This window comes from Artemia sp. Qi Xiang Cuo, chromosome 2 (genome assembly GCF_049724085.1).
Source record: "Artemia sp. Qi Xiang Cuo chromosome 2, ASM4972408v1, whole genome shotgun sequence".
In the NCBI taxonomy this organism is placed as follows: domain Eukaryota; kingdom Metazoa; phylum Arthropoda; class Branchiopoda; order Anostraca; family Artemiidae; genus Artemia; species Artemia sp. Qi Xiang Cuo.
The window spans coordinates 93,773,319-93,799,118 of NC_142795.1; the positions used below are offsets into that span (position 1 = coordinate 93,773,319).

The 25,800-nt window shown below is 34.5% G+C and overlaps 1 protein-coding gene across 1 annotated transcript; it reads left to right on the forward strand.

Moving 5' to 3' along the window:
• The first annotated feature begins 479 nt into the window (after nucleotides 1–479).
• Nucleotides 480–25,473, forward strand: LOC148955826 (m-AAA protease-interacting protein 1, mitochondrial-like). Its single transcript, XM_089108365.1, has 4 exons — nucleotides 480–669; nucleotides 15,449–15,644; nucleotides 23,739–23,823; nucleotides 25,236–25,473. The coding sequence occupies exons 1-4, from the start codon at nucleotides 487–489 to the stop codon at nucleotides 25,327–25,329; spliced, it is 558 nt and encodes a 185-aa protein (XP_088964491.1). The 5' UTR covers nucleotides 480–486; the 3' UTR covers nucleotides 25,330–25,473.
• The last annotated feature ends 327 nt before the right edge of the window (nucleotides 25,474–25,800 follow it).

The window sequence follows — 25,800 nt, forward strand, 5'->3', positions numbered from 1 at the left end:
TGACAACCGGAAAAGATCTACGAATGAACCTACAAGAATACAGTTTTTCAATTTCAACACAGCATAGGAAAAGGTGCTTTCCATAAACCTCTCCACAAATTCTTGATTTAAACATAATTTAAAAAAAAGTTTAAATTGCTACAAAACTTAGTAAATTTATTTTTAACTGACATAAGATTATAATTAATTTGAATTCTATCGAAAGAAAATAGGCCATTTTTAAAGATATGCCGCTATATTTAGAATTACAGAGTTCAATTCGACTTTATTTTCAAATTCTAAGTCACTGTGATATATACTTCTTCTTAGAAGCTCGCGTAAATTACAAAGGAATTCGAAAATTTGATAAAAGCTATTGGCTGATTTTATTGGCGTTTATCCGTAAAATTTTCAGCTGATAGAGTAGATTTACTGATAGTCCGTTAAAATAGATCAGCTTTATAGATGGGCTTTTTTCGCGAACACTTTAATTTATTAAAACGTGCAATGTCTTGTAAAATTTTTATTAGAAAATTTAGTAATTCCTCTTCGACGTTTGCTAATAAATACCCTGTTTTCCTATTCCAAAACCCTTTTGAATGGATTTCTGTCAAATTAGATGCAAAGCTGCTCCAAAATAAATGGGATAAAGAGTTCAGTATAGAGCTATTCAAAGAAGGCTCCAAACAGGTGAATAGCCTAGGCTGTATTATCTTTAAATTTTTTAGCCTGGTACTTCAATGAATTTACCAGAAAGCTTTCTTATGATATTTAATTTTAGTGACGTTCCATAGGGAAAGAGGCTAATAACAACATAAGAACACTTTAAAAATCCTTTTTTATGTTCTTTCTAGAAATCATATTTTCTTTTCTGATAATGTAACCCCTTATGGGCTTAGAATATATGAAAAATTAAATGAACTCAGTAAGACAAATGGTATTCCTTCTTTACAATTTGCAACATTGTCTGTTTCTATTAAGCAGATTGTCTTTGTTATCTAAATTTTGAATCATATGTTTGTCCAACTGATCTTACATAATAATTTGTAGAAATTTTTTTATTTAATTGTATTAATAGTTTTAGTTCTGTTTTCTTTGGAGTTTTGAAAACTTTTAATTTTTCTATGAGAAAATAGCCTATTACCTGTTCTCTGTATTTGAAATTTCTTAGCCTAGTCCTACACTATCTATATTTGTTCTTCAGTTTTCTTGAAAATTCTAGAAAAGCTACCTTTTGCTATCTTGGATAGGGGTTAGGTTAAGAAAATGAAACTTACAGGGATGGATCTAACAATTAAAGTATGTCTGGAGAAGGTATTATGAAGTGCCTACCTCTACTCCTTCTCCCTCTAGAGGGCACAGACCTTTGATACCTTTAAAAAAATTTATGTTATAAAAGGGAAATTTTGCAAAATAGATCTTCTGCTTAAATGAAGTACAGGAAAAGTGTTTCCACCTTCATAACTTTGCTCAATCCCATTTTATAGAGTTTCAAAAATTTGCAAATACATAAACAACAAAATACTTCCAAGAAACTCCAACAAAACTTCCAAAATGAGAAGTTTCTTCAAAACAGAAGTTTCAAAGTTTCACAGAAAGGTTTGGAAAGGAAAGTATATATATTTTTGTATTTTAGTCATTGAAAGTAAAGGAAAGCAAAAGGGAAGTTTCCAACAAAATTTCCAAAAGGTAAGTTTTGAAGAAAATTCCCTGGCACTTGTTCTATTAGCCAGGTAACACACAGCAAGAAAACCAAAAATCAGATAGCCATCACCTGGTAGTTAGATGTCTGATGCAGCATAAACAAGGGTTTCTCACTCCAGAAACTATATTTAAACTTTGTTTTTTTTTAGATTTAGGGGGGAAAAGGTAGGTTAGGTTGCATATTTAATATATGCTATGCTTAATCCCACTGCTTTTTTGGGGGAGTACTCACTAAATGCCTTATATAGAACTTTAATAAAAAAAAATCTAACAAATTATATTACAAAACCAGTAAACAATACCACTGAACCTGTTATGGAAAGATCTTTGAGGCTAGCTGCCAAAAAGGCCAGATTAGCATTGAAAGCTTGTTTTTAACTACTTTAATTTCACTCGACTGAATTTCCTTTTTTCACCTCACTTGATATACCAGTCCTGGTTGAATTTCCCTTAAACAATGATCCTAGGATTGTTTTAAAAAGATTTTTGTTTTAATGATCGTATTTTAATGTAATTTTCTTTTATATTTTTTCATTTTTTTTGCTGAGGACGGGCCCTGGATATATGGTCAAAATTTTCATTTACAGTATGCATTCCACTGCCTTATAGAAAAAATTTCCCTATTGTTCTATTTGTATTTTGTTGTTTATGATGGAAAGGCAGTGTGGTCTTCATTTTTATTTCTGCAAATACATTTCCTAAATTTTGGAAAACCATTGATATGACTGAAAATTCTTCTCAAATAACAGGAATAATGTTTCCAAGACTAAAACCAGAGAAAAAGAAAAACTGAAAATTAAGGTATAAGGTATATGTTGTTTTGTCAAAATTCTAATGTCAAGCAGGCAAATATCTCAGACCTAGAAACAAGAAAAGGGTTAACATAGTAACTTGACAAAACCTTCCCAGAGTACTTTTTTTTAGCCTGGATTCATGGCTGAAAGTATAATTTTCCTAACCTAACCCCTTTCCAAGATAGCAAATAGTAGTTTGTCTAGAATTGTACTGTTATTTGTGAGATTGAGAGAGATACAAACATTTAGATAAAAAAAAAATAAATGAATACAAATTATCTCAGACAGTTTTAAAATATTGCAAAATACAATAATAATAATATTTTATTTATAACCCACTTTTATACAAAACAAGCGGAGTAAAGCACACTAAAAAGGAAAAAAAAAAAAACAAGTATACAGAAACAAAGCCAACTCAAACCTTAATCACTGACAAAAACACATGGTTAGTAATATGGTTTGGACCTAGGGGCACAAAGGAATTTTTTTGTCAAATTATTACTAAGCAATTCAAATGATTGGATAATGTTTGTAGCACCATACTTCTCAATAATATGTGTATTACGATATGAAGTGGGAAGGTACAATAAAAATGTACAATATCTAAAATAAGCGATACGAATCTGGCGCAAACCATTCTTATTCAATAACAAATACATTCCACTTAAAAACAAGACAGAATGGTCACAATATGTGGAATACATTTTAGCTAAAGTTCGACGTGAATATTTTCCACAGTTAGGTACAATTTTTGCAAATCCGATCTTGAAATTTTCTTCAACATCTCTCAAAACTTGAAGTCGTAAAAAAGTGAGTGTAGAACAAGTACTAATTCCTAACCACCGTATACTTGCAACATTGCGAATTACTGAGGATCCACGGGACAAATAATGAACAGATGATTCGTAATTGAAAACTAAATATTCGCATTTATCAAAATTCAAAAACAGACCAGCATCCCAAAACATCATAGAAATACGTTGCACCTATAATGCCAAAATAGACTTGGTTCGGCTTAAAACTAGCAGGTCGTCCGCATACGCAATATAAGACACATCAGATAATTATAAAAATACGAAGGCTTGATTCCTAACAGCACATTGTGAATGCAAGCATTAAATAGATAAGGTGGTAGCACCCCACCCTGTTGTACTCCAGATTGAACTGGTATATTACTGTAGTACCCTGTACCAGATTTTCAACAAAGAAACGAATTACTATACCAAAATTTAAGTACATGTATGACAGAAGGGTTCACTCCAAACTCTGACAAAGAGTGCCACAATGAATTGAAGGGGAGGTAACATGGAAAATACAAGACATGCAACATGTTCTGCATATTATAAAGCAAGATTCTCTTGTATTATTGTGTTTTCTTTAGAAGTTTGGTGTATAGCTTTTGGCAACAGTTGACAATTCTTCTTCTTCTTCTAATTCACAGCAGGCGGGCTATTCGGTTGGTACTATTGACAACCTGTAGCTTCGAGTCACATGCAGCTTTTTCTTTATCATAATGTGCCTCATGAGAAATTATTCATCATTCTGATTATGAATATTCTACTGTCAAAATTAGCTGCAAAAATCATGTTCAAATTTTTCTTTGTAGACCCAATGACATGAATAAATTAAAATTGGAGACAGACAATCCATATTTTTACCTCAACATATTTTAAAGTCTATTAGTGGCTTATTTCCAAGCAAATTTGGTGTACAATCTGTGACCAATATTGGCATTTTACTCTGATATGCATCACACCCCATCATGCTAACAAATTGTGTATAAGAGCAATTTTACTTTTAGTTTGCTGAGCAATGACTAGAGAAAATAGCTCCAGGCAAAGCGTAAAGTTTGAGAAATATATTGGAACACTATTATACAAGTTAGACATTTTGTAGCTACAGTTAGACATTTTATCTTGTATTGATTAAATGTTGTTAGTAGCTAAACATTTGGTTTTAAGTTGAAAATATTTGCAATTGTGTTTAACATCTGGATGCCAGCATGTAATTGGGAAAGCTCCTCAGTTACAAGTTTTTCAACTTTCACTGTTTCTAGTGTTTCTTTTTTTGGAAATTTTTTCATGGGATAAATATATAGTTCATTCCACTTTTCGCAGCATACTACCTGGTGGAATTGCCACATTCTGAGTTAAAAAAGAGTCTATGTTTATCAACCCATGTTTAATATTTGTTGTGCACTTTATATAATTTGAACATAAATAGCACATTAAAGTTAAAATAGCTCATTAAATTAATGAGAATTATCACAATAACAAAAGTATCAAACCATTCCATTCCCAATTCAACAATATTTCTCAATTTAATTGTCATTACTGCAACAATGACATCCCAGTCTTCTCCTGAAAGGGCTGGATGTGGCCCTAGGCCATTAATAGGTATCTCTTTTTAGTTCAAGAAACCTAGTAACCTTTTTATATAAAGAAGCTTATATTAATTAATATTAATTTAATGATATTAATTAATTTAATGAAGAGCCACAGTTAAGTGTGTAAAATATTATCTGTAAAATCTTTTAAATATAACTCATTAAGTTAAAAATAACTTGGAAGAAGGCTGGCAATCAAAGAGCAGAGATGTTTGGGACATCCCAGAAATCATGGAAACAAAGATTTTAAGGGATCAGTTGATTTTTTGCCAAAATAAAATATGGCATCCAAATATACATCAAGTGACTCTGAAAGGAGTAGGGTCATAAAATCAGGACATTTGCACTCCAAGAGCAGTGATACAGGGAAAAAGGATGTGCAAGCTTGAGAAATGAACAAAACCAAGAGAGTACACAAATTAAATTTTAGTTGGGATTAGTGGATTTTTGTAACAAACATCTGTGGCATGACATCCATCTGTCTAGGATTTGACCCCAGGAGGAGAAGGAGTGCCAAATTGAGAACTCCTCTCTTCACTATTTCTTTGTAGAGAATGGATCCAATTTGGGGCTTTGGTATAGTTTTTATACCATTTATATGGTATATTATATGGTATATGGAGAGCCATCAAATGGATCCAATTTGGGGCTTTGGTATAGTTTTTAATTTGCAGTTCAATCTTCATAATGCTAAACATATGTTGAAAAAAGATCATACACAATCCTCAACATTCTTCTCACTAAAGCCTGGTTTTTGCCACCACTTGTTATGGTTAAAGATTCTTTGAAAATGTATATTCTACCTTTCCTGTTGTTGTTGTTGCTTTTTTCCCTTTTGGTGCGATTTGAGTCGTTTTTTTTTATATCTATAGGCTTCGGCAATACAATTTCCTGGATCTGAGCTAAATCCTAAGCCAATATTGATTTTTTTTTAAGTTAGCTCCTATTTTCATGAGAACTTTCAAGGCTAACAAGTAGAGGAGAGACTAGGTAGTAGCTAGAAAGACTTTGTAAAATCTCTTACTTGCACTAAATTAGGAACTCAAGAATGCCTTCTGATTTCCTAATTTGAGCTGCATATTAACTTATGAAAAGTAAAGTCATGCAAGTGGCTTTTTTGCATTTGTGCCTATATTAAATGAATTAATGTGTTTGCTAGAAGTAATGAACTGTTATTTGTGGAGCCTCCTGCCTCCTCCTGTTTTCAGTTATGTTTGCAAAGAATATGGATTGGATCAGAATATTAGAACTTGTATTTTGAGTTTTCTATTTTAATAATTGAAAGTGTATTTCAAGCTTACAGAAATATTCAGTTTAGTAGCATACTACTTTTTACTTGCACATGGAATGTAAATGGTAATACAGATAACTTTTAGTAAGGCAGGAGACATAAATGGTAGCTCAATTTTTTAAAGTGATTTTTTGTTAACATTGCAGGAATTTTTGGTGATATATATATATACTAAAGTTGTAGCCCAGGAAGCTGTTTCAAGCTTCTACCTCCACCTCTTCCTGATGCTTGTGTGGTGCAAGGCTCAAATGTAGTAACTAGACTGGGCTTAGCTTGAATGCTCTAGTTTACCAATGTACTTAATCCTGTACATACCCTCTCTATTTTTTAGAATTGGAAAGTTTTGGGAAAATGAGCCTTTAAGGCCTATGCTTTTTAAAATTAAAATAAAAGCTCTTGCTTGACTTGACAACTTTGTAGGAAACTTCTTTATTTTATCCAGGATATTGAAATTGACTGTTTTTACAATTCTTTTCTCTTAATGTCTAAGAGTTTGTAGGCAATGGATTCCTTTATGCAAAAATCTTTGAATTTAGACATGAAATGACAGGTTTAACTGAAGCATCCTGTGCTCCTTAAGACAAAGTCCATCAAAATAATCCATATAAAGGGGGATAGAACACAACCCTGCTTAACTCCTGATTTAATGCAAAACCAGCTGCTAACCTCATTTCCTACCTTAACCGCAGCAGTGTTATTCTCGTACATAGCACTAATCACTTTAATGTATTTGTCTGGTATACCATACAAGAATTAAACCTTTACTAAAGCTCTCCTATCAACAGAATCGAACGCAAGCTCATAATCTATAAAACTGAGGACCCAAGGTGTTTGAAAACCCAGGGACTTTTCAATTATTAATCTAAAAGTGAAAATTTGGTCGACACATCCTGTACCTTTTCTAAAACCGCACTGTTCTTCTCTTAAAACTTTGTCTACGGCATCTCTCAGTCTAAAAAGTATCATATTACTAAGTGATGTTCTACCTACAGAGACCAGACTAATCCCTCGATAGTTACCACACTCACTCTTATCACCTTTCTTATAAAGTGCCTTAATTAAGGTTTTCCTAAAATCGTTAGGTACTTCCCCCTTTTCGAAAAATTATATTCATAATCTTCAGTAACTTGTTTCTAACTTCAGAGCCATCATATTTAAGAAACTCATTTACCACCCTATCACCGCCTGGAGCCTTATTATTTTTTAGTCCTTTTAGTGCTGTCTTTAATTCCTCCTCACAAAACAAATATTCCTTCACATCCAAGGTTCACAAAATTTTTCATTTTCTTCTATATCTCTTCTTTCAACTCTATCTCGGTTAAGCAAATTCTCAAAATGTTCGGCCCATCTCTCTTTAGTTTTTTCCTTATCGCTAATTGCGGCCCCATTCCTGTCTTTAAATGGGCCAAGTCCGCAGTGACTACTCCCTCTCAATTTATTAACATGCCAGTACAGTATTTTACTATTATGCCGTCTAGCTGCATCTTCCAGATCCTCGGCAATTTTATCCATGACCTCCACTTCACACCTCCTTAGTTCATATTTTAATGCTTTCTCCACTTTCTTTACATTCCTTTTGTTTTCATATGATCAATTACTAAGGTAATTCTTGTACAAGTCCTTTCTCCTTTCTATCAAACATAAAGCTTTTTCACTAATATTCTTAGCTGCAGTTCTAGCTTTCTTCCCTAAGACATCTTCAGCAACTTCACAAATTATTTTTCTAAAATTGTTCCAATCATCTTCCACATTATTAAATTTTAAACTCTCAAGTTTAGTACTCAACTGTTCCTTGAAAGTTTCTCTCAAATTCTTATCCTGGAGTCTACCAACATCATAAGTTCCCGGGAGGTAGTTACCCTTCCGATATTTCAGCTTTAAATGAACCCTTGACACTGCTAGATGGCGATCTTTACTTTTAACATTGATAATGGCACTCATATATACCCTAGTATCTTGTATTGATCCTGCCAGTCTTCGGTTTACAATAACATAATCAATAAGGTTTTCTGTCTTACCATCACGTGAATGCCATGTTAACTTATGAGCCATTTTATGACCAAACACTGTATTGGGTATAACTAGATTGTTATACCTACAAAATTGCAAAAGTCTGTATCCATTACTGTTTTCTTTTCCTACACCAAATTTACTTAGGCTAGGGTACCATCTATCCCTATTTCTACCTGGGACCCTGTCTATTTGCTCCTGTAACTGTAAGTAAAATTCATCTGAGTCACTAGTATATCCGTCGTTCGGCTCTACAGGGGCATTTATTACTATAACTGATACCCTGAACTTTTTAGTCATAAAAAGAGCAATTAGTATTCTATTATTAATATCTTCCCAGCCTAAACAAGATTTGGCAGCTTCCTTATTCATCATGAGCCCTACTTCCTGTCTATATACCCCATCCTTCCTGCCTGAGTAAACAAATTCTATATTACCTAATTTCATACTTCCTACCCGTGGGATATGAGTTTCTGAAACCCCTAATAAATCCGATTCGAATCGTCTGAATTCATCAGTCAAAATGTCGATGCGATAGTCATTTTTTAACGTCGTAACGTTCCATGTTTCAATTTTCATGTTCTTTAAATCATTGAAATTATTTTCGCCTCATTAAAAGCAATGATCCCGGATAGTCTTCACCGTCTTCACCGAAGTGCTTAAGCTGGTTTAGAACCGGGCAGCAAGAAGTCCCTGGGACCTCCTTAAATCTTCAATCCTTTGTACAATCCTGGGCCCATCTTGGTCACAACATGGTTTTCAACACTTGGCGGTGCTCTTCCATCAACAAGAGTTGAAATCCTGCACAGACAATCTCAAGCCTATTACCTCCTACTTATTATATATTTATGCCTACAAATATTATGCTACTACGGGGAGGCAGCCCATAATAGATAAATCGGCTAGGAAGAGGTTTTTCAGCCCCAAAACTCCTGTCAAAACATACCAAGCCCAGAAGAATTATCCATTAGTCAGAATCCTGTGCGAATGCTGTGGCTATATAGGCCTATTTTTTCCATGCTGTGTAGAGGTTTATGATCTTCTGTCAGAACTTGACACTTGTTTTTTTTAATTTTATTTTTTTTTATAAAAGGGAGGAATGGTAACCCTTTCTCCCCTAACTAAGCCCATAAAAAGTGCTATATATAGTGAACAAATAAGAGGGTAAAATATCTCAGTCTCTTGCTTCTATTGATTTTCAGACAGGTCCTGGGGCTCCTACGAAACTGAGCCCTTGTTTAACTCAACCTTTTTCTACTCAACTCATCTGACTCAGTCTTTGTTCAACTCGACCCCCGTTTAACGTAACGACCATGCAGCTCAGCCTTCATTGAACGCAGCCCTCAAATTAACCTTGTTTAACTAAACCCTCCTTAAATCAACAATGTAACTTGAAAATGTAACCCAGTCCTTTTTGTCAGAATTGATAAAAGTTGACCCACATTATTATGTAAGTATTTTCTTTCCTGTTACTTTAATGTTATACTATTTACACAATTTTTGTGCCCAGGGCCTGAACAGACTTGGACTTCATGACAGTAGCAATAGCTGCAATCTAGTACTGAGTAAACCACAACCCATGTCAAACAAACCTTAAACATATGTTAAAAAAAAAGAAAAAAAACCTTAATGGTTATTTTGGTTTCTGCTATTTTATTTGTACTTACTTTTCATCGTCAGTTGTTTCATAATGCCAAATAATACCAAAAAAACGTAGATAGGTTAGGACTTCATTCAGTCATTAGGGGAGCCGGGACACATTTTTTTATGTCTTTTGATTTATTTCTTATCTTGTGATTATGATATATGATTTGTGATTATGTCTATGATAATTATGATTGTAAAAACTACTTATTTTTGTTCGGTTTTCTTGTCTTTTTTCTTTTATTTCTCTTATGTACTCTGTCATTAGGGGACTTACGCCCTTTTTTGTTTTGCCATGTTATAAATAAATTGAATTGAATTTAAACAGTAGTGATTGTTATTCGGGGCGCAGCTAGGGTTTTGAGTTTGGAGGGGGATATACAGAATGGGATGTCAAATGCGGCGAATGCAACGTCAGCTAAATTAAACTAAAAGCATAAGCCAAATTCCAAGGAATCGGACCGCGAAAATTTTCGCCACAAAAACCTTACTTTCAATTAAAATCTTAACCCTGTAAAATTATTAAAACATTAGGTCCCACCTTAGGTTTAGGGCATCGAAATATAAACTGCAAACTGCAAGAACAGCAAAAAGCAAATTTTTAACTTCTAATAAGGGCTAGTTTAACTTTATTCCTAGGCCAATGTGAATAAGTGTTAAGTAAAACAGGGGTTGAATTAAATGAAGTTAATGGTGCTCAGGGGTCGATCTAAACAAGGATTGAGTTAAGTGCGATTGAATTCGATAGGGATTCAGTTTCACAGGGGTTGATATGAATTGGGTTTAGTTGAATGGAAGTATACCTAAGCAGGGTTGAGTTGCACACACAACCCATAATTACCACAAAGCATAATTTATTTACCATATCTGTTGGCCCATTTTGTTTGCTTTTATTCCTATTCTTGATTGAACGGAAAGTTTCGTTTCATCCTGTATGACTCAATCCATAAATATTTTCTCAGGTCATTTGCCTATTTCCTCACAAGTCCCCAAGGCTTTCTTTTCGCCCTCCTTCTCCCAATGATGGTTGACCTAATAGCTTACAACCTTCCATATATATGAAACATTTATTGATGATTGACTATTTTTATATTAGAAGTTTTTAGACAAATACTAAGGACAGTATAACGGACAACTAAAACTAAATGTCTAATTATGTTGCCTCAATCCACACGAAAGTCAATTGTTGTCAATCCCAAGACTCTGACAATTATGTTTCTAAATGATAGCTTGTCTTTTTGTTGTCATTTGCTTATATTATTTGAAAAAAACTACGTTTTCTAAAGAGTTAAAGAGGCTGAGTTACAAGGTCGAACCTTAAAACGTACAGGGATTGGGAGGCACAGTTGAGGGCTGCCGCCCCCAAACCCCCGCTTTCGCAGCCTTTAAATAAAAAAAAAGTTTTTTAAACTGAAAGTAAGGAGCGACATTAAATCTTAGAACGAACAGAAATTATTCCGTATATGAAAGGGGCTGTGCCCTCCTGAACGCCTCGCTCTTTACGCTAAAGTTTTTATTGTTTAAAAAAAGAGTTGTGAGAAAGTCAAACTTTAGCGTAAAGAGCGAGGCGTTGAGGAGGGCACAGCCCCTTTCATATACGGAATAATTTCTGTTCGTTCTAAGATTTAATGTCGCTCCTTACTTTTAGTTTAAAAAACTTTTTTTATTTAAAGGCTGCGAAAGCGGGGGTTTGGGGGGCGGCAGCCCCCCAACTATGCCTCTAATCCCTGTACGTTTTAAGGTTCGACCTTGTAACTCAGCCTCTTTAACTCTTTAGAAAACGTAGTTTTTTTCAAATAATTTCTGCACGTTTTTGTACAGTTTAGTACTTATTATTGCTTGACTAACTGTTAGCTGATCGTGTCAGGAGTTAAAGCTGGGGGGCTGCCGCCCCCAAACCCCCCGCTCTTCAACATTCTTGTGTTAAGGCTTTGAATTACTGAATACTCAAATCACGTCGTACAGGGTGCCTCCTAATCCCTGTACGTTTTAAGGTTCGAACTTGTGACTCAGCCTCTTTAACAGCCCCCCAACTGTGCCTCCTAATCCCTGTACGTTTTAAGGGTCGACCTTGTAACTCAGCCTCTTTAACTCTTTAGAAAACGTAATTTTTTTCAAATAATTTAAAAAAGAAACTGAGTTTCTTTTTTAAGTTTAAATTCAGCATATAAAAAATTTGCTCTGACGGTGAATCGAATCCGGGTTTTCCGCCTGACAGTCTGGAGTATCAACCGCTGGACTAAACAGACACAATTGTAATTGTTTTTTAGTAAATGGAAGCTATTTTCGACGCAAGCAAATTCCCACGAAACTTGATATTTGGTTTTTGAAAAACAGGGAAGGAGTGATCAGATCGAGCTGACATTTTGAGGATAAGCTCCCAGGCCCCAGGAAAGCTGATCCTCTAAATTTCAGCCCGATCAGACAACGTTAAAGGGGGGTTGTGGTGGGAAAAATTAACATGGGCTATTATAGGAAAACGAGGTTTTTCGTAAATGTAAATTCGGGGGATAATTTTTTCGGTATGAAAATATCAAAAGGCCCTAACAGGTCGAATTCTGCTTTGAATGAGTCCTCATTCACCCGGATCAGTTGCCAACTGTGGCCTGTAGGCGTGGCTAAGAAAAAAAAAATGATGAATTTTAAGTGGCTATATTTGGTTTTTTGAAAACAGGGAAAGAGTGATCGGATTGAGCTGAAATTTCGAGGATAAGCTCCCGGGCCCTAGGAAAGCTTAACCTCTAAATTTCAGCCCAATCGGACAACATTAAAGGGGGGCTGTGGTAGGAGGGTCGAAAATTCCGGCCCAGTTTACCCCATGAAGAAAAAGTCGGAGGAGGATGAAATTTTGCAAGTTTCTTAGTTTGAGCTTGGGCTACAAAATTCGATCACCGCCGTCTCTCTGCGACCTCTAGGACCTGAAATCGCTTAACATTGTGGTGGGTCGCCTCTTTATAGAGGCACAAGTGTGCCTCCTTGATTTCAAGTCTAGCATGCTAGACTTGAAATCATGAGGACATACGTTCGGGTCCTCTTGTCGCTGGTTTTTTGGTTTGGAACAGGGGTCAATGCTAGAGCCGACCCAGCTCTAAATATGTACCTGGAAAAATCCTGGGGAAATATACGGGAAGTGTCGGATGGCCCAACCACGCATTGCACTCCCAGCCGAAAGCAGTGAAACAGGAGATAGATAACTGCGTAACGCAGAACATTGGTCAACATGTGAAAGAGTTTTAAAAGTTAAGTTGTCTTTTTGTAACCTTATTCACCAGTGTATTTCTTGTGCTAGTGTCCTTGACATCAAATTCTGTCTAGTCTTCCATAGACCAGACTCATTCTTAGCACCACCAAGCAGACTAACTGTTTTTTGGGATACAGAAGTTAATGTCCAAACTTAATTTCTTAAAATTACATGTTTTACATATTATTGGATCTTTAATACATTCTATATTTGGATATACTTACCCTGTTTTGGACTATGGCCTCATGAGGAAACTTAGTGTTAAATTTAGGCTTTCAAGATAAAATTATGAATTTATTTTTAGGAAGATCTTTTGCCTCGTGTTTATTTGCTTGAAAAGGTTAATGCTGTTGTTTTTAGAAAAATGCCAGAATTTTGTGTTAAAGCAATAAACGCTGGTATAGATGCTTTTACTTAACTCAAAATTCAGAAGAAATACAGCTTCCAAGAGTTAAAGCACGATTGGTGGTATCTTGAAATGAAAAGTGAAGGTCAGGTTTAACGCCCCTCCCCTCTTTATGCTAGTGAAATTCTGCCCCCACCCCTCAGATAAAGTACACTATATTCTACTGAACCATCTAAGTCAGTGTACATAGAATGCCAAATTTAGACCCATTTTCTAAAAGGTTAGATTTAGATCCAGCCCTGTATGACCAATAAGAATGAGTGTCAAATAAGGGATCAAGATTAGGGTAGCCTATTTATTATATTTTGAATGTCCCAAGTTTTCTTTATACATCTTGGTGAGTGAAGTTGGAGTTGTTAATGAAGTAAATTACATGGTTCATTAGTATTTTGTTCATTCAAAAAGGCAAAAAAACAAAACAACTATGGGTTTTTTCTCCAGATCCAGGACCCTATGCCAACAGGTTGTACTAGGCTATTCAGTAACACAAATCTTGCTATTAAAATAGGGTAAAGGTACCAATGATTCGACAGTGCAATTTTGAAAACCCTGTCGAAATTTTCCATCAAAACGGAATAACTCTGCTTAGTCATGACTTGGAGTACCATCTCTAGAAGCTGTTTTTGTATTTCAACAACAGAAAACGTTGACACAATATCTGGTACACCCAGATAAGAAAAGGACATTTAATTCAGTCAGTATCCTGTTTTCAACAAGAAAGGAGCTCCCGATAATTTTTGAGGTATGCAATGTTCAAACCGCTGTTACCTGGTTATTTATTGCAAAAAAAAATTGGGATTAGCACCAATGCATCAAGATACATCTGATTTTATCTGAAAGTGGAATACCAGGCGCACTAAAAATGTTCCTTCAGTCAAATTCAACTCTAGACAATGGCTTCTACAAATTGATTTATTATTTCTTTTGCGAATATCTTGTAGTAACCTTGTCGAAATTTTCGACAGACAGCAACAGGCCCTGTCGAAATATAAATGATTCTGTCAAAACTTCACTGAACATGTAAAACAAATGAGAAATAATTGGTTTCGAAATTCCAGGGTTCACTGACGAAAATATAGGTTTCGAATTTATGAATTCCCGCTACTGCCAAAAATTGCTGAGGTTCACATGGAAGTCGTTTTTCCCTTTCCTCAGCACTTATCAATGAAAGTAATTTTTTTTTAATTTGGAAAATATTATTTTCTGGGGGGGGAGGGTAAACGCTTAGAACCATGCCATGGAAATATCAAAAGTACCCTCCTCCCCCCCTCCCCCCAAAAAAAATCGTAACCAATGTTTTGGATGAAGCTAAGAATATGCATATGAAAATAAAATCCACTAAATCAAATATAATGGCAATAAACTTCTTAAATTTCTTGAAATCCACTCCTGTATTCCTAAACCATACCCCTTCCGAAATGCTAGTGAAACAATTTTGTTATACTAATACTATTTGTATTTATTTCTATTTATTAAAATTTGTTAAACCAATTTTGTTATACTAAATACTACATACTTGAAACAATTTTGTTAGTTTTATCACTTCTACTTTTTGAATAGTGTTTTATACTTTTATTCATTAAATGAAGCTGAAAAACAAAGAAACAATAATATATGTTTCGAATTAAACCAGGTTCAGCCCACAAGCATTCCCGAAGTATTTTGACACGTGTCAAGTTGGGTTCCGACTTGTGTCGAAAACAGGTCATTTTTTTTGTTGTGTTGAATTTGTAGATGAAAATACTCTAATATTGGAAAATCGGAGTTGTGTACCCTTTTCTGATAAAACTTCAAACTTCTCATCAAACAGTTAGATTCCTAGATGTTTTTCCTACATACTGAAACCCTTTTCAAACCAAAAGTCTTTAAATTAGGACTTCTGGAGTAGAAAAACAGCTTTTTTTTACAAAAACTGTCGAATCGTCGGTCTTTACCCTATACTATCGTTTCATTCACCGTTTCGCAATTTAGAATTATTTAACTTATGTTCCAGGCTCTGGCAGGAGTCACACAGTACATAAAAAAGAATGATCTTAATGAATTGACTGGCCTTTTTACAAGAGAAGCCTTAAATAAATTCAAGGAAGAAGTTTCTAAATGGGACTTAAGAGCAGTTGAGGGATTGCCGTTGCAGATTGAAGATATTCAAGGAATGAGGATCAGAAAAATAGATTTGCAGACTATAGTTGGTAAAATTAAAAGTTTTCTCATTTCTATTAAGTGATAATTGGAATTTCTATTTTCAAACATACGCTCACAAAAAAAACTACTCTAAAATTGATAAAGTTTTGAATGATAATACTAATGTCAAACCCAGCCCCCTCTGTGTCTGCAAGAAATAAAAAACAAGTTACCCTGGGTTCACATATATACAGTTTTTTTTTGCAAAATGACGCAATCCAGCAATCAGACTCGAATTATTGTTCTGTTATTTGCGAATTGTAGTAATAAAAAAATCAGCCTCAAAAGTTCATGTCAACACGATAGGGATTACAGACCCTCTTACTTTACTCCTATTTTCATCCTAGTTTAGACAAGAAAAATTTCAAAACAGTAGGTACTGTTTCCAAGTTCTTCAAAAGAAAATGCATGAGTAAATATTCTAAGAATCGATCCCGGGTCTAAACCATTGCCTTGGAAAGGTCTTTTGAAGTATTTACTCGGCTCCTTCCGCTTTCTGGACACTAACCTTTATCGTTTCAGACTTGTATCTTTCCAAAACTCTAATCACTTAACGTGTTAAGAATTTAAAATTTGTTTTAAATTTAAAAAGGGTTAAAATCAAATTCAAGTCTCTGTTTGTTGTCAAAACCTACAATCAAGGAAAAGAAGAATCAAACCAAAATTAAAGGTATTTCTTTTATTGAAGTTAAAAGAGTTAGACCTTTCTTATATTTATTTATTAATTGAGGAAACGTCTACAAAAACTTGAAAAGGACGGAGCAAAATATGAAAAAACAAGGAAAAAAAAGAAAGAAAAAGAGAAAAAAAAGAAAAGAATAGTACGAGACAAATATCGACAAAACCAATAAAAATCAAATAAGAACAAAATCAAAACGAAGCTAATCCAATGACGAAATAAGAACAAAGTCAAACAAAGCAAAAGCAAATTCCCACATACAACATCAACATATTCATACATAAATATATAGAAATAAATAACATCAGACGAAGCTATTGCACTAGAAGAGGGCCTAGCTCATGACCAGCTACTTTTCTATTGTGTTTTCCAATAACTCGAGAGATAGCTAGTTCTGGGTCTGCAATTTTGTATTTTTTAACTATAGGTGAATTTCTGTGCCAAGGTGGTAGACGTATGGGAGTATGCAATCTGTGGGTTTTCTTATGGTCAAAATCAGTTTTTTAGTATCCATTTTTTAGCTGATTTGTAATTTAGGTGTGAGTTAAATGTCCGATTTATGAGAGAATTTACGATTCATGAGCTTGGATGGTAATTTGGAAAATTGAACATAGTTCATCAGGAAATGGAATATTTGTGAATCCAGGGTGAATTATCAACTACGAAGGTCTTAAAGACCTTCGTCTCCTCCTCCTACGTCCTCTCCTCCAACTCCTCCGTCCTCCACAGGGCAGTTGGGGCACTTAGGAGATAGGGGACCTATTTCCGTCCCCTCCTCCTCCACAGGGCAGTTGTCTTTGGTGAAGCAGGACAAACTATGTTATATAAGTGAAACTTCCACACATAAATCTACAACACAAATGACAGCCCAAGGATGGTTTAGTCTCGCACCTTTTCAAAATACCAATTTATAACGGCTTAAGGAATTTTAAAATGCTTTTTTAAATTTAAAAAAAAAAAAAACACAAACAACTATATTTAAATGCTGTCCAAACCATTCGAATTTTATTCCCAAAACCTGCAATCAAAGAAAAGCAGACAAGAAGCACAATTTTTAGAGTAGACAGTGATAATTTTTGTCGATTCGTGCTTAACTAACTGTTTGCTCTATTTGAATATTTTTGTTTGTTCATGTTATGTGTTTAAAAAAATATCGAACCTTGAATCATGGGGGCAGAGGTAGCTGCAACCTGGTAAAAGACGAACCCCGACCCGTAGTAACCAGAAATTAAAACCGTATTTAAGGTCAGGTCAGTGAGGCAAAAAAGGCAGTGAGTGATAGAAGGAAACCTGTAACCACTCACGGAGTATTAAATTAAACTGTCAGTAGTTTTTGTAAGGCGTTATTCGATATCGATATATCGGGTGAAACATCGATATTAGATATCAAAACATAAAAATCGATTTCAGAAAGGAACTATTTTGGACTATGCTCTAGCAAATGGTCGAAGGGAAGAAGAATATTTTTTTTCTTATTTGTTTTGTTTGATTTGTGTCTTGGGTAAATTTTATTTGTGTAAAAAAAATCGGTTTAGGCTCGCATGTTTCCGAATCTTGATTTATGACGTTTTGAGGAATTAATAAAATGCTCCTAAAATTTGAAAAAATGGCTTGAGATCCAATTCAAATCATTAAAATTTTGTTTTCAAAACTTACAGTCAAAGAGAAGTAGACATTTAGACTCGAATAAAAATAGAAGTCCCACACAGCTGCAAATATCGCATTTCTAGGTTATTAACTATTACTGGATGCAAAAATTCGTATTTGTGTGCGCTCAGAATTGGATTTGCAACTACTACTACTGCTAAGAAATCACCGCAGCATCAAGCCGCCTGAGGCCAACACAGCTACGCACGCTCCTCCTCCACCCCTATCTATTCAAAGCCTCCCTCTTTGAACCCTCCCAGGAAGTTCTCATTTCCTTTAAATCTTTCTTTATGAGATCCTCCCACCCCAAACGAGGACGAACTGCTTTCCGTTTAGCCCTAAACGATTGGACGAAAAGGACAATCTTCGACAATCTGTCGTCTTTCATCCGCAGAACGTGCCCTAGCCATCTCAACCTTTCTTTCATTATAACCTTAGAAAGCGGGATTGAATCGCATTTTTCGTACACTTACTGTTTGAAATATGTTCAGTCAACCAGGTATCCAGAACAATCTGTAGGCAATTTCTCTGGAAAACATCTAGTAAATCTTCATCAGCTTTTCGGAGCGCCCATGCTTCAGAGCCATATTTGACCACTTTCATCACTTTAGCTTCCAATATTCTAACTTTGATTTGCAGACTTATCTTCCTATTCTTCCAAACTTTTTTTTAACTGTGAAAAAATACCCTGAGCCTTAGCTATTTTACTTTCAATATCTTTACTGCTCCCACCGTCTTTACTAATAATACCACCAAGGTAAGTGAAGCTGCCCACCTTATCAATCTTTCATTATCCAACGTCACTTTTTCATCTTCACTTATTCCTAACCTTAGTGACTTGGTCTTCTTAACATAAATTTTCAGACCTATTCTAGCACCCTGAACTCGCAAAACCTCTAGAAGATCATTCATTTTGCTCACATTTTTATCTAGGATGCTTAAATCATCAGCATAATCTAAGTCCAAGGGACTTTTCCTCCCCATTTGATTCCTTGGTCAATATAAACAAAAAGAGGGATAGAACACAGCCCTGCTTAACTCCTGATTTAATACAAAACCAGACGTTAACCTCATTTTCTACCTTAACGGAAGCAGTGTTAATCTCGTACATAGCACTAATCACTTTAATGTATTTGTCTGGCATACCATACAAGGATAAGACCTTTGCTAAAGCTGTTCTATCAACAGAATCGAGCACTTGCTCATAATCTATAAAACTGAGGACTAAAGGTGTTTGACAGTTCAGGCACTTCTCAATTATTAGCCTAAGAGTGAAAATTTGGTCGACACTTCCTCTGCCTTCTCTAAAACCGCACTGTTCTTCTCTTAAAACTTTATCTACATCATCTCTCAGTCTAAAAAGTATCATATTACTAAGTAATTTGCTACCTACAGAGACCAGACTAATATGTCGATGAATGATTAGCACACTCACTCTTATCACCTTTTTTATACAGCGGTTTAACTAAGCTTTTTTCTAAAATCGTTAGGTACTTCGCTTTTTTCAAAAATATATTCAAAATTTTCAGTAACTTATTTCTAACGTCAGAGCCACCATATTTAAGAAACCCATTTACCACACTATCAGAACCTGGAGCCTTATTATTTTTGAATCCTTTTAGTACTGTCGATAAATCTTCCTCACGAAGAATTGTCCTAAAGGAATTTTAAGGGGGGGGGGAATTTTACGCGACAGGAACGTTTCACGGAGGAGTTTCCCGTTAGGGGAGGGAATTTCTCACAGAGGATGAGCCAGATTTACCGGCATTATTTGAAAAACGATCAGAAATTAAATAAACAAAAACTGAGTTTTTTCAACTAAAAATAAGGAGCAACACTAAAACCTAAAAGGGCTGTTTAGTTAGAATAGATAGCTTTTTTAAAAGCGCTAGAAATTTAGCGTGATGAGCAAGGTATTGAGGAGGGGGCGACCCCTTCATACACAGAATAATTTCGGTTCGTTCCGGATTTTAATGTTGCTTCTTACTTTCAGTTAAAAAACTTTTTTTTTATTTAATTGCAAGACGAAGCAAACTCTATGATACATCATTCGAATGATGACTGTCATCATTCGAATATGCAAAAGACTCATCAAGGTAGACTGTACAATTATGACAGCCGTCTACAGATTTCTACAGATGAACCTTTCAAAATGGGAAAACTGATGCTTTAGCTGCTATGTCTTAAGTACGTGTCAATGTCATCGCGAGGCTCCCAGATATTTCTTTCATTATCCCAGCTGAGACCACAGTAATTTTTGAAGCCTTGAAGTGCGTGAAAAAGATAGAATCAGTGAATATAAAAATCATAATCTTTAGTGATTCCAAACTTGCCCTCAAACTAATTGAGCAGTTAAATCTTATTTACCAGATATAAAACAAACACAGATTGGAAGGATTCTATTCAGGCTCCATCAAAAGTAAACACTTTTTTTTCTTGCCCCTACCTAGCAATCAGAGCATGAGAAGCAACAAAGAGGCCAGTGCATATGCAGAAAAAGGCCATCACTACCACCAACACCAGCCACAGAGTATAAGGATGTAGAATGCTGCTTGAGAGTAAGGCTGCCTAAAACCAGGTTGTATTTCAGAGGATACCGAGTATTCAATATGCCATAGAACGAAGACTCAAACCGTTCTGACCCGAGTCGTTTGTACCAATTACTAAACTAGAACCATCGACTGATGAGCTTGTCAAGTTGATTAGCGTGGCATTCGATCTTTGTTTGTGCCAACGCAAAGCAGTTTATTAAACATCTAATAGAAGGAGTCTTGAAGGTATGCATTCTCACTGAAATGTGTCAGATAATTAAAGATAAAATTTCAAGCAAATATAAGCCCAAACACTTTCAGTGACCTTCAACTGTTCAAGAAATTTGATATTTTCGGATTATTTTTTGCATTGCTGAATGTCATGTGGATACGCTGAAAGTAATCTACTGGAATCTTGGAATCGCGGGTAGTACTGACGGATTAGAAGAAAACGGAGCCATTAAGTAAATACTCGTAGAAACAGAAAGTAAATAAATAGAAACAGTATTATAAATTAAATTCATAGAAATAAATTGAATTTTAATAATAAATAGAATGAAATAAATAAATGGAAAAACTAAAACCTCATGGTGTGTAGTATATATGAAGCCATCGAACTCTACACTAAAAACTGCATTTGGATTGAGGTGACCTATGACACATACAAACTTTCAACACAAATTTATGTATGAAGTATGTATGCATGAAGCCATCGTAGCCATGTAGTATGTATGAAGCCATCGAACTCTACACTAAAAACTGCATTTGGATTGAGGTGACCTATGACAGTTACAAACTTTCAACACAAATCTATGTATGAAGTATGTATGTATGAAGCCATCGTAGCCATGTAGTATGTATGAAGCCGTCGAACTCTACACTAAAAACTGCATTTGGATTGAGGTGACCTATGACACATACAAACTTTCAACACAAATTTATGTATGAAGTATGTATGCATGAAGCCATCGTAGCCATGTAGTATGTATGAAGCCATCGAACTCTACACTAAAAACTGCATTTGGATTGAGGTGACCTATGACAGATACAAACTTTCAACATAAATCTATGCATGAAGTATGTATGTATGAAGCCATCGTAGCCATGTAGTATGTATGAAGCCATCGAACTCTACACTAAAAACTGCATTTGGATTGAGGTGACCTATGACAGTTACAAACTTTCAACACAAATCTATGTATGAAGTATGTATGTATGAAGCCATCGTAGCCATGTAGTATGTATGAAGCCGTCGAACTCTACACTAAAAACTGCATTTGGATTGAGATGGCCTATGACACATACAAACTTTCAACACAAATCTATGTATGAGGCCATCGTAGCCATGTAGTATGTATGAAGCCATCGAACTCTACACTAGAAACTGCATTTGGATTGAGGTGACCTATGACAGATACAAACTTTCAACACAAATCTATGTATGAAGTATGTATGTATGAAGCCATCGTAGCCATGTAGCATGTATGAAGCCATCGAACTCTACACTAAAAACTGCATTTGGATTGAGGTGACCTATGACAGATACAAACTTTCAACACAAATCTATGTATGAAGTATGTATGTATGAAGCCATCGTAGCCATGTAGAATGTATGAAGCCATCGAACTCTACACTAAAAACTGCATTTGGATTGAGGTGACCTATGACAGATACAAACTTTTAACACAAATCTATGTATGAAGTATGTATGTATGAAGCCATCGTAGCCATGTAGTATGTATGAAACCATCGAACTCTACACTAGAAACTGCATTTGGATTGAGGTGACCTATGACAAATACAAACTTTCAACACAAATCTATGTATGAAGTATGTATGTATGAAGTCATCGTAGCCATGTAGTATGTATGAAGTCATCGAACTCTACACTAAAAACTGCATTTGGATTGAGATGACCTATGACAGATACATACTTTCAACACAAATCTATGTATGAAGTATGTATGTATGAAGCCATCGTACCCATGTAGTATGTATGAAACCATCGAACTCTACACTAGAAACTGCATTTGGATTGAGGTGACCTATGACAAATACAAACTTTCAACACAAATTTATGTATGAAGTATGTATGTATGAAGCCATCGTAGCCATGTAGTATGTATGAAACCATCGAACTCTACACTAGAAAATGCATTTGGATTGAGGTGACCTATGACAAATACAAACTTTCAACACAAATCTATGTATGAAGTATGTATGTATGAAGCCATCGTAGCCGTGTAGTATGCATGAAACCATCGAACTCTACACTGGAAACTGCATTTGGATTGAGGTGACCTATGACAAATACAAACTTTTAACACAAATTTAGAGCAGACAAAAAGCCAAAATACATATTATTAAACCAATTAAATAAAAACAACAGACTATTCAAACGTTCAGAACTTAACTATTCAAACGTTAAGAATATTAAAACTTCAGAATTTAAATAAAACCTCACAGAACATTCAAAGCGCTTTTTTTTGCCACCAATTGCATCAGGTTTGATGTACCACATAAAAAATATCCAAAATTCGGATAAAATCAAAACTTATAAAAGAGTCTAAAAAAGAGCCTAATTAAAGAAAGTTCTTTTTTTATGGTGTAATTTGGCCGTCGTAAGCGGGTACTTCCTCTAGCGGGAGGACTTCCTTTCTGCAGGAGAGAACTCTTTTTATTGTAGTTTAGAGGTAGTAGTACAATAATGCGAAGATCCCTGTTCGGTTGCTATTTTTAAGTAATTTGAAGTGTAGGTAGCATTTAGTCTTTGTAAATCTTTAAATAGTTTTTTGTTTTGAATTATTGGTGCCACTGAGAGGATAGGAGGTAGAATAAAAAAAAATAAAAAAACTCTTCTGTTTTACCCATTATGCTAAAACTGGTTTTGGCCGAAATAAGTTTTGAGTGACACAGGGTCATGGACTGATCCGTAGCTGCAAAAGTGTAATTCTTGAAGGAGGATATTGGAGGAATTTTCCTAGGGGAAATGGGTCTGATGTTTAGTGACTAAAAAAGTACGCTTTTGGTTCAAAATGCCAAAGAGTTCTTCTAGCCAATCTTAGAGGGTAAATCCCCTATCACCTCTCTTGTTAGATGGTACGTCTAAATTACTATTTTTTCTTCGGTCCAAATGAAATGTGAATTTGTCTTACGGGAAATCCATATTCTTGAAACTTCATCAGTTTTAACTGATTTGAACCTTCACTTGGAGTTATATATTTATTCATTCATTTACTTTTTAGAAAAGCGATACTGTGACATTGATGTAATTACTGTTTCAATCAAAGAGGTGCAAGATGCACTACTTTTGTATGATATTCGGATGAGGTAACTGTTTTGAGATTTTATTACTTGTCCAAAATTTTGTTATTATTTTATTCTTAAAGATTCTTTTTAAGGTTTTTATCGGAAATAAAATCACGATTTTTGTTCTAATCTATAAGGGATCAAATTTTAATTGAGGTTTGTCAGGTTGAAACTCTTCTTATGTACACGTAACACTTTAGTATAACTACCTTAAACTTGTCAGGTAATCGTCCAGCCTATTAAGTATCAGGTACAGTTTTTCGTTTTTTCTTTTAAATAACCATTTATCATCTTGTATACAAAAATGTGGCTTTCTGCCAAAGACTTGCTTTATTTTGAATATTGTGTTTTATGAATTACAAAAGCCACTATATAGCGATTCCCTCTAAATTAAACCCTTAAACAACTTTTTATGATGTTCCAGTGCCCTGCCAGCAGAGGAGGAAAAAAAAACGGAGAAAAGAGGCCACGTAACTGCTTCCCGGGTAAAAAAGAGATTTTCTCTTGTTATTCAAGCTAGGGAACTGTTAGTTTCCTTAACAGGTTTTTTGACCATGGAGATTCTAATTGTGTACTTTTTATTTCAATTTAATTTGGTTAACAAATAATTAATTTTGGGTTACTATTGACCAAAATTCATCCTTTACTAGGTTGCGGCTACTGCTGCAACCACGAAAAGAAGAATGTTTTTTCTGTTTGACCAAAATTTGGCAAGTCACATTTTTGAAAACTTTCAAAGTTGAGCTCTTACACTTAAAATCCTTTAGAGCCCAAAAGAAGCCCATTTTGTGTTGTACTATTTAGCACACCTTGCACCAAAGATGCTCCAAACTTGACAATTATAACCACTGGTCGTAAATTCACAAATACTGGTATAATTCAGCTGTAGAATAAATAGTATATCATTATATACTACATTCTATGCTATATATGTATATATATATATATATATATATATATATATATATATATATATATATATATATATATATATATATATATATATATATATATATATATATATATATATATATATATATATATATATATATATATATATATATATATATATATATATATGTATATATTATATTAAAAAAATCTAATAAATATCCGAGAAATCTAAGATATCTGAAACTCATAATTGGAATTTAATGTTTTTCTCAAATTGAGCCGAATTACTGGAATTTTTTTTCACTAAATTATTCCAGTTACTTCAAACTGTGTAAACTTGAAATTGCTCGTTTGCATTGTGAAATCAATTTCCAGTGTATTATAATTTTGCCATATGCTTCATAATGGATATTAAGCTTCATCCACTAACTATTAAGCCAATAATTTTAAATAAGAGAATAACATACCCAGACATTAGTATTGTAAATCATAGTTCACTAATTTTCTATATATTTTGATTTCCATTTATTTTATTTTAGGTTTCATCGCGAATACTCAGAGGGCAAATTACCCGAGTGGACGCTAACGAAGTTTGTTTTAGAAAGCTTTAAAAGATTTGACCTAACAAAATAAATTTGATAGAATAATTACTGAATATTTTTGTTGAACAGTAATATTTTTGTTGAACAGGAAATAGACTGCATAAGTTTTTAGTTCTTTCGTACAGCTCCGAGCTAATGTCCAGGTTTTAAAGTTAAATAAATAATTTTGTTTGTTCTTGTTTGTGTTAGATCTCGAGCTATTTGGGAGAATTGTATGTTTAAGGAAACACAAAAGCATATTTTCGCCTTTTTGCAGGTGGCAGGTGTTTTCAGGTGGCTTTTTAAATTTGTTTTTTACGTTTGTATTTTTGTTTTGTTTTGCGTGTTTTATTATATTTTACGTCTGACCGTTTTGTACCATGTCCTTCTTAGTACTTCTTCTCTAAGTACTTTTTACACTTCCTCTTCGCCTTTTTGCAGGTGCACGAGTTTTCAGGGGGCTTCTTAAATTTCGTTTTTTAGGTTTGTCTTTTTACTTTTTTTTTGCGTAATCTATTATATT

What these genes read in the sequence shown, in the direction of transcription:
- LOC148955826 (XM_089108365.1), top strand. Translation starts at nt 487, where the DNA reads ATGTCTTGTAAAATTTTTATTAGAAAATTTAGTAATTCCTCTTCGACG. An exon ending in TCAAAGAAGGCTCCAAACAG is followed by an intron (nt 670 to 15,448) that starts GTGAATAGCCTA and finishes CTTATGTTCCAG; the next exon opens with GCTCTGGCAGGAGTCACACA. An exon ending in AGATTTGCAGACTATAGTTG is followed by an intron (nt 15,645 to 23,738) that starts GTAAAATTAAAA and finishes TTTACTTTTTAG; the next exon opens with AAAAGCGATACTGTGACATT.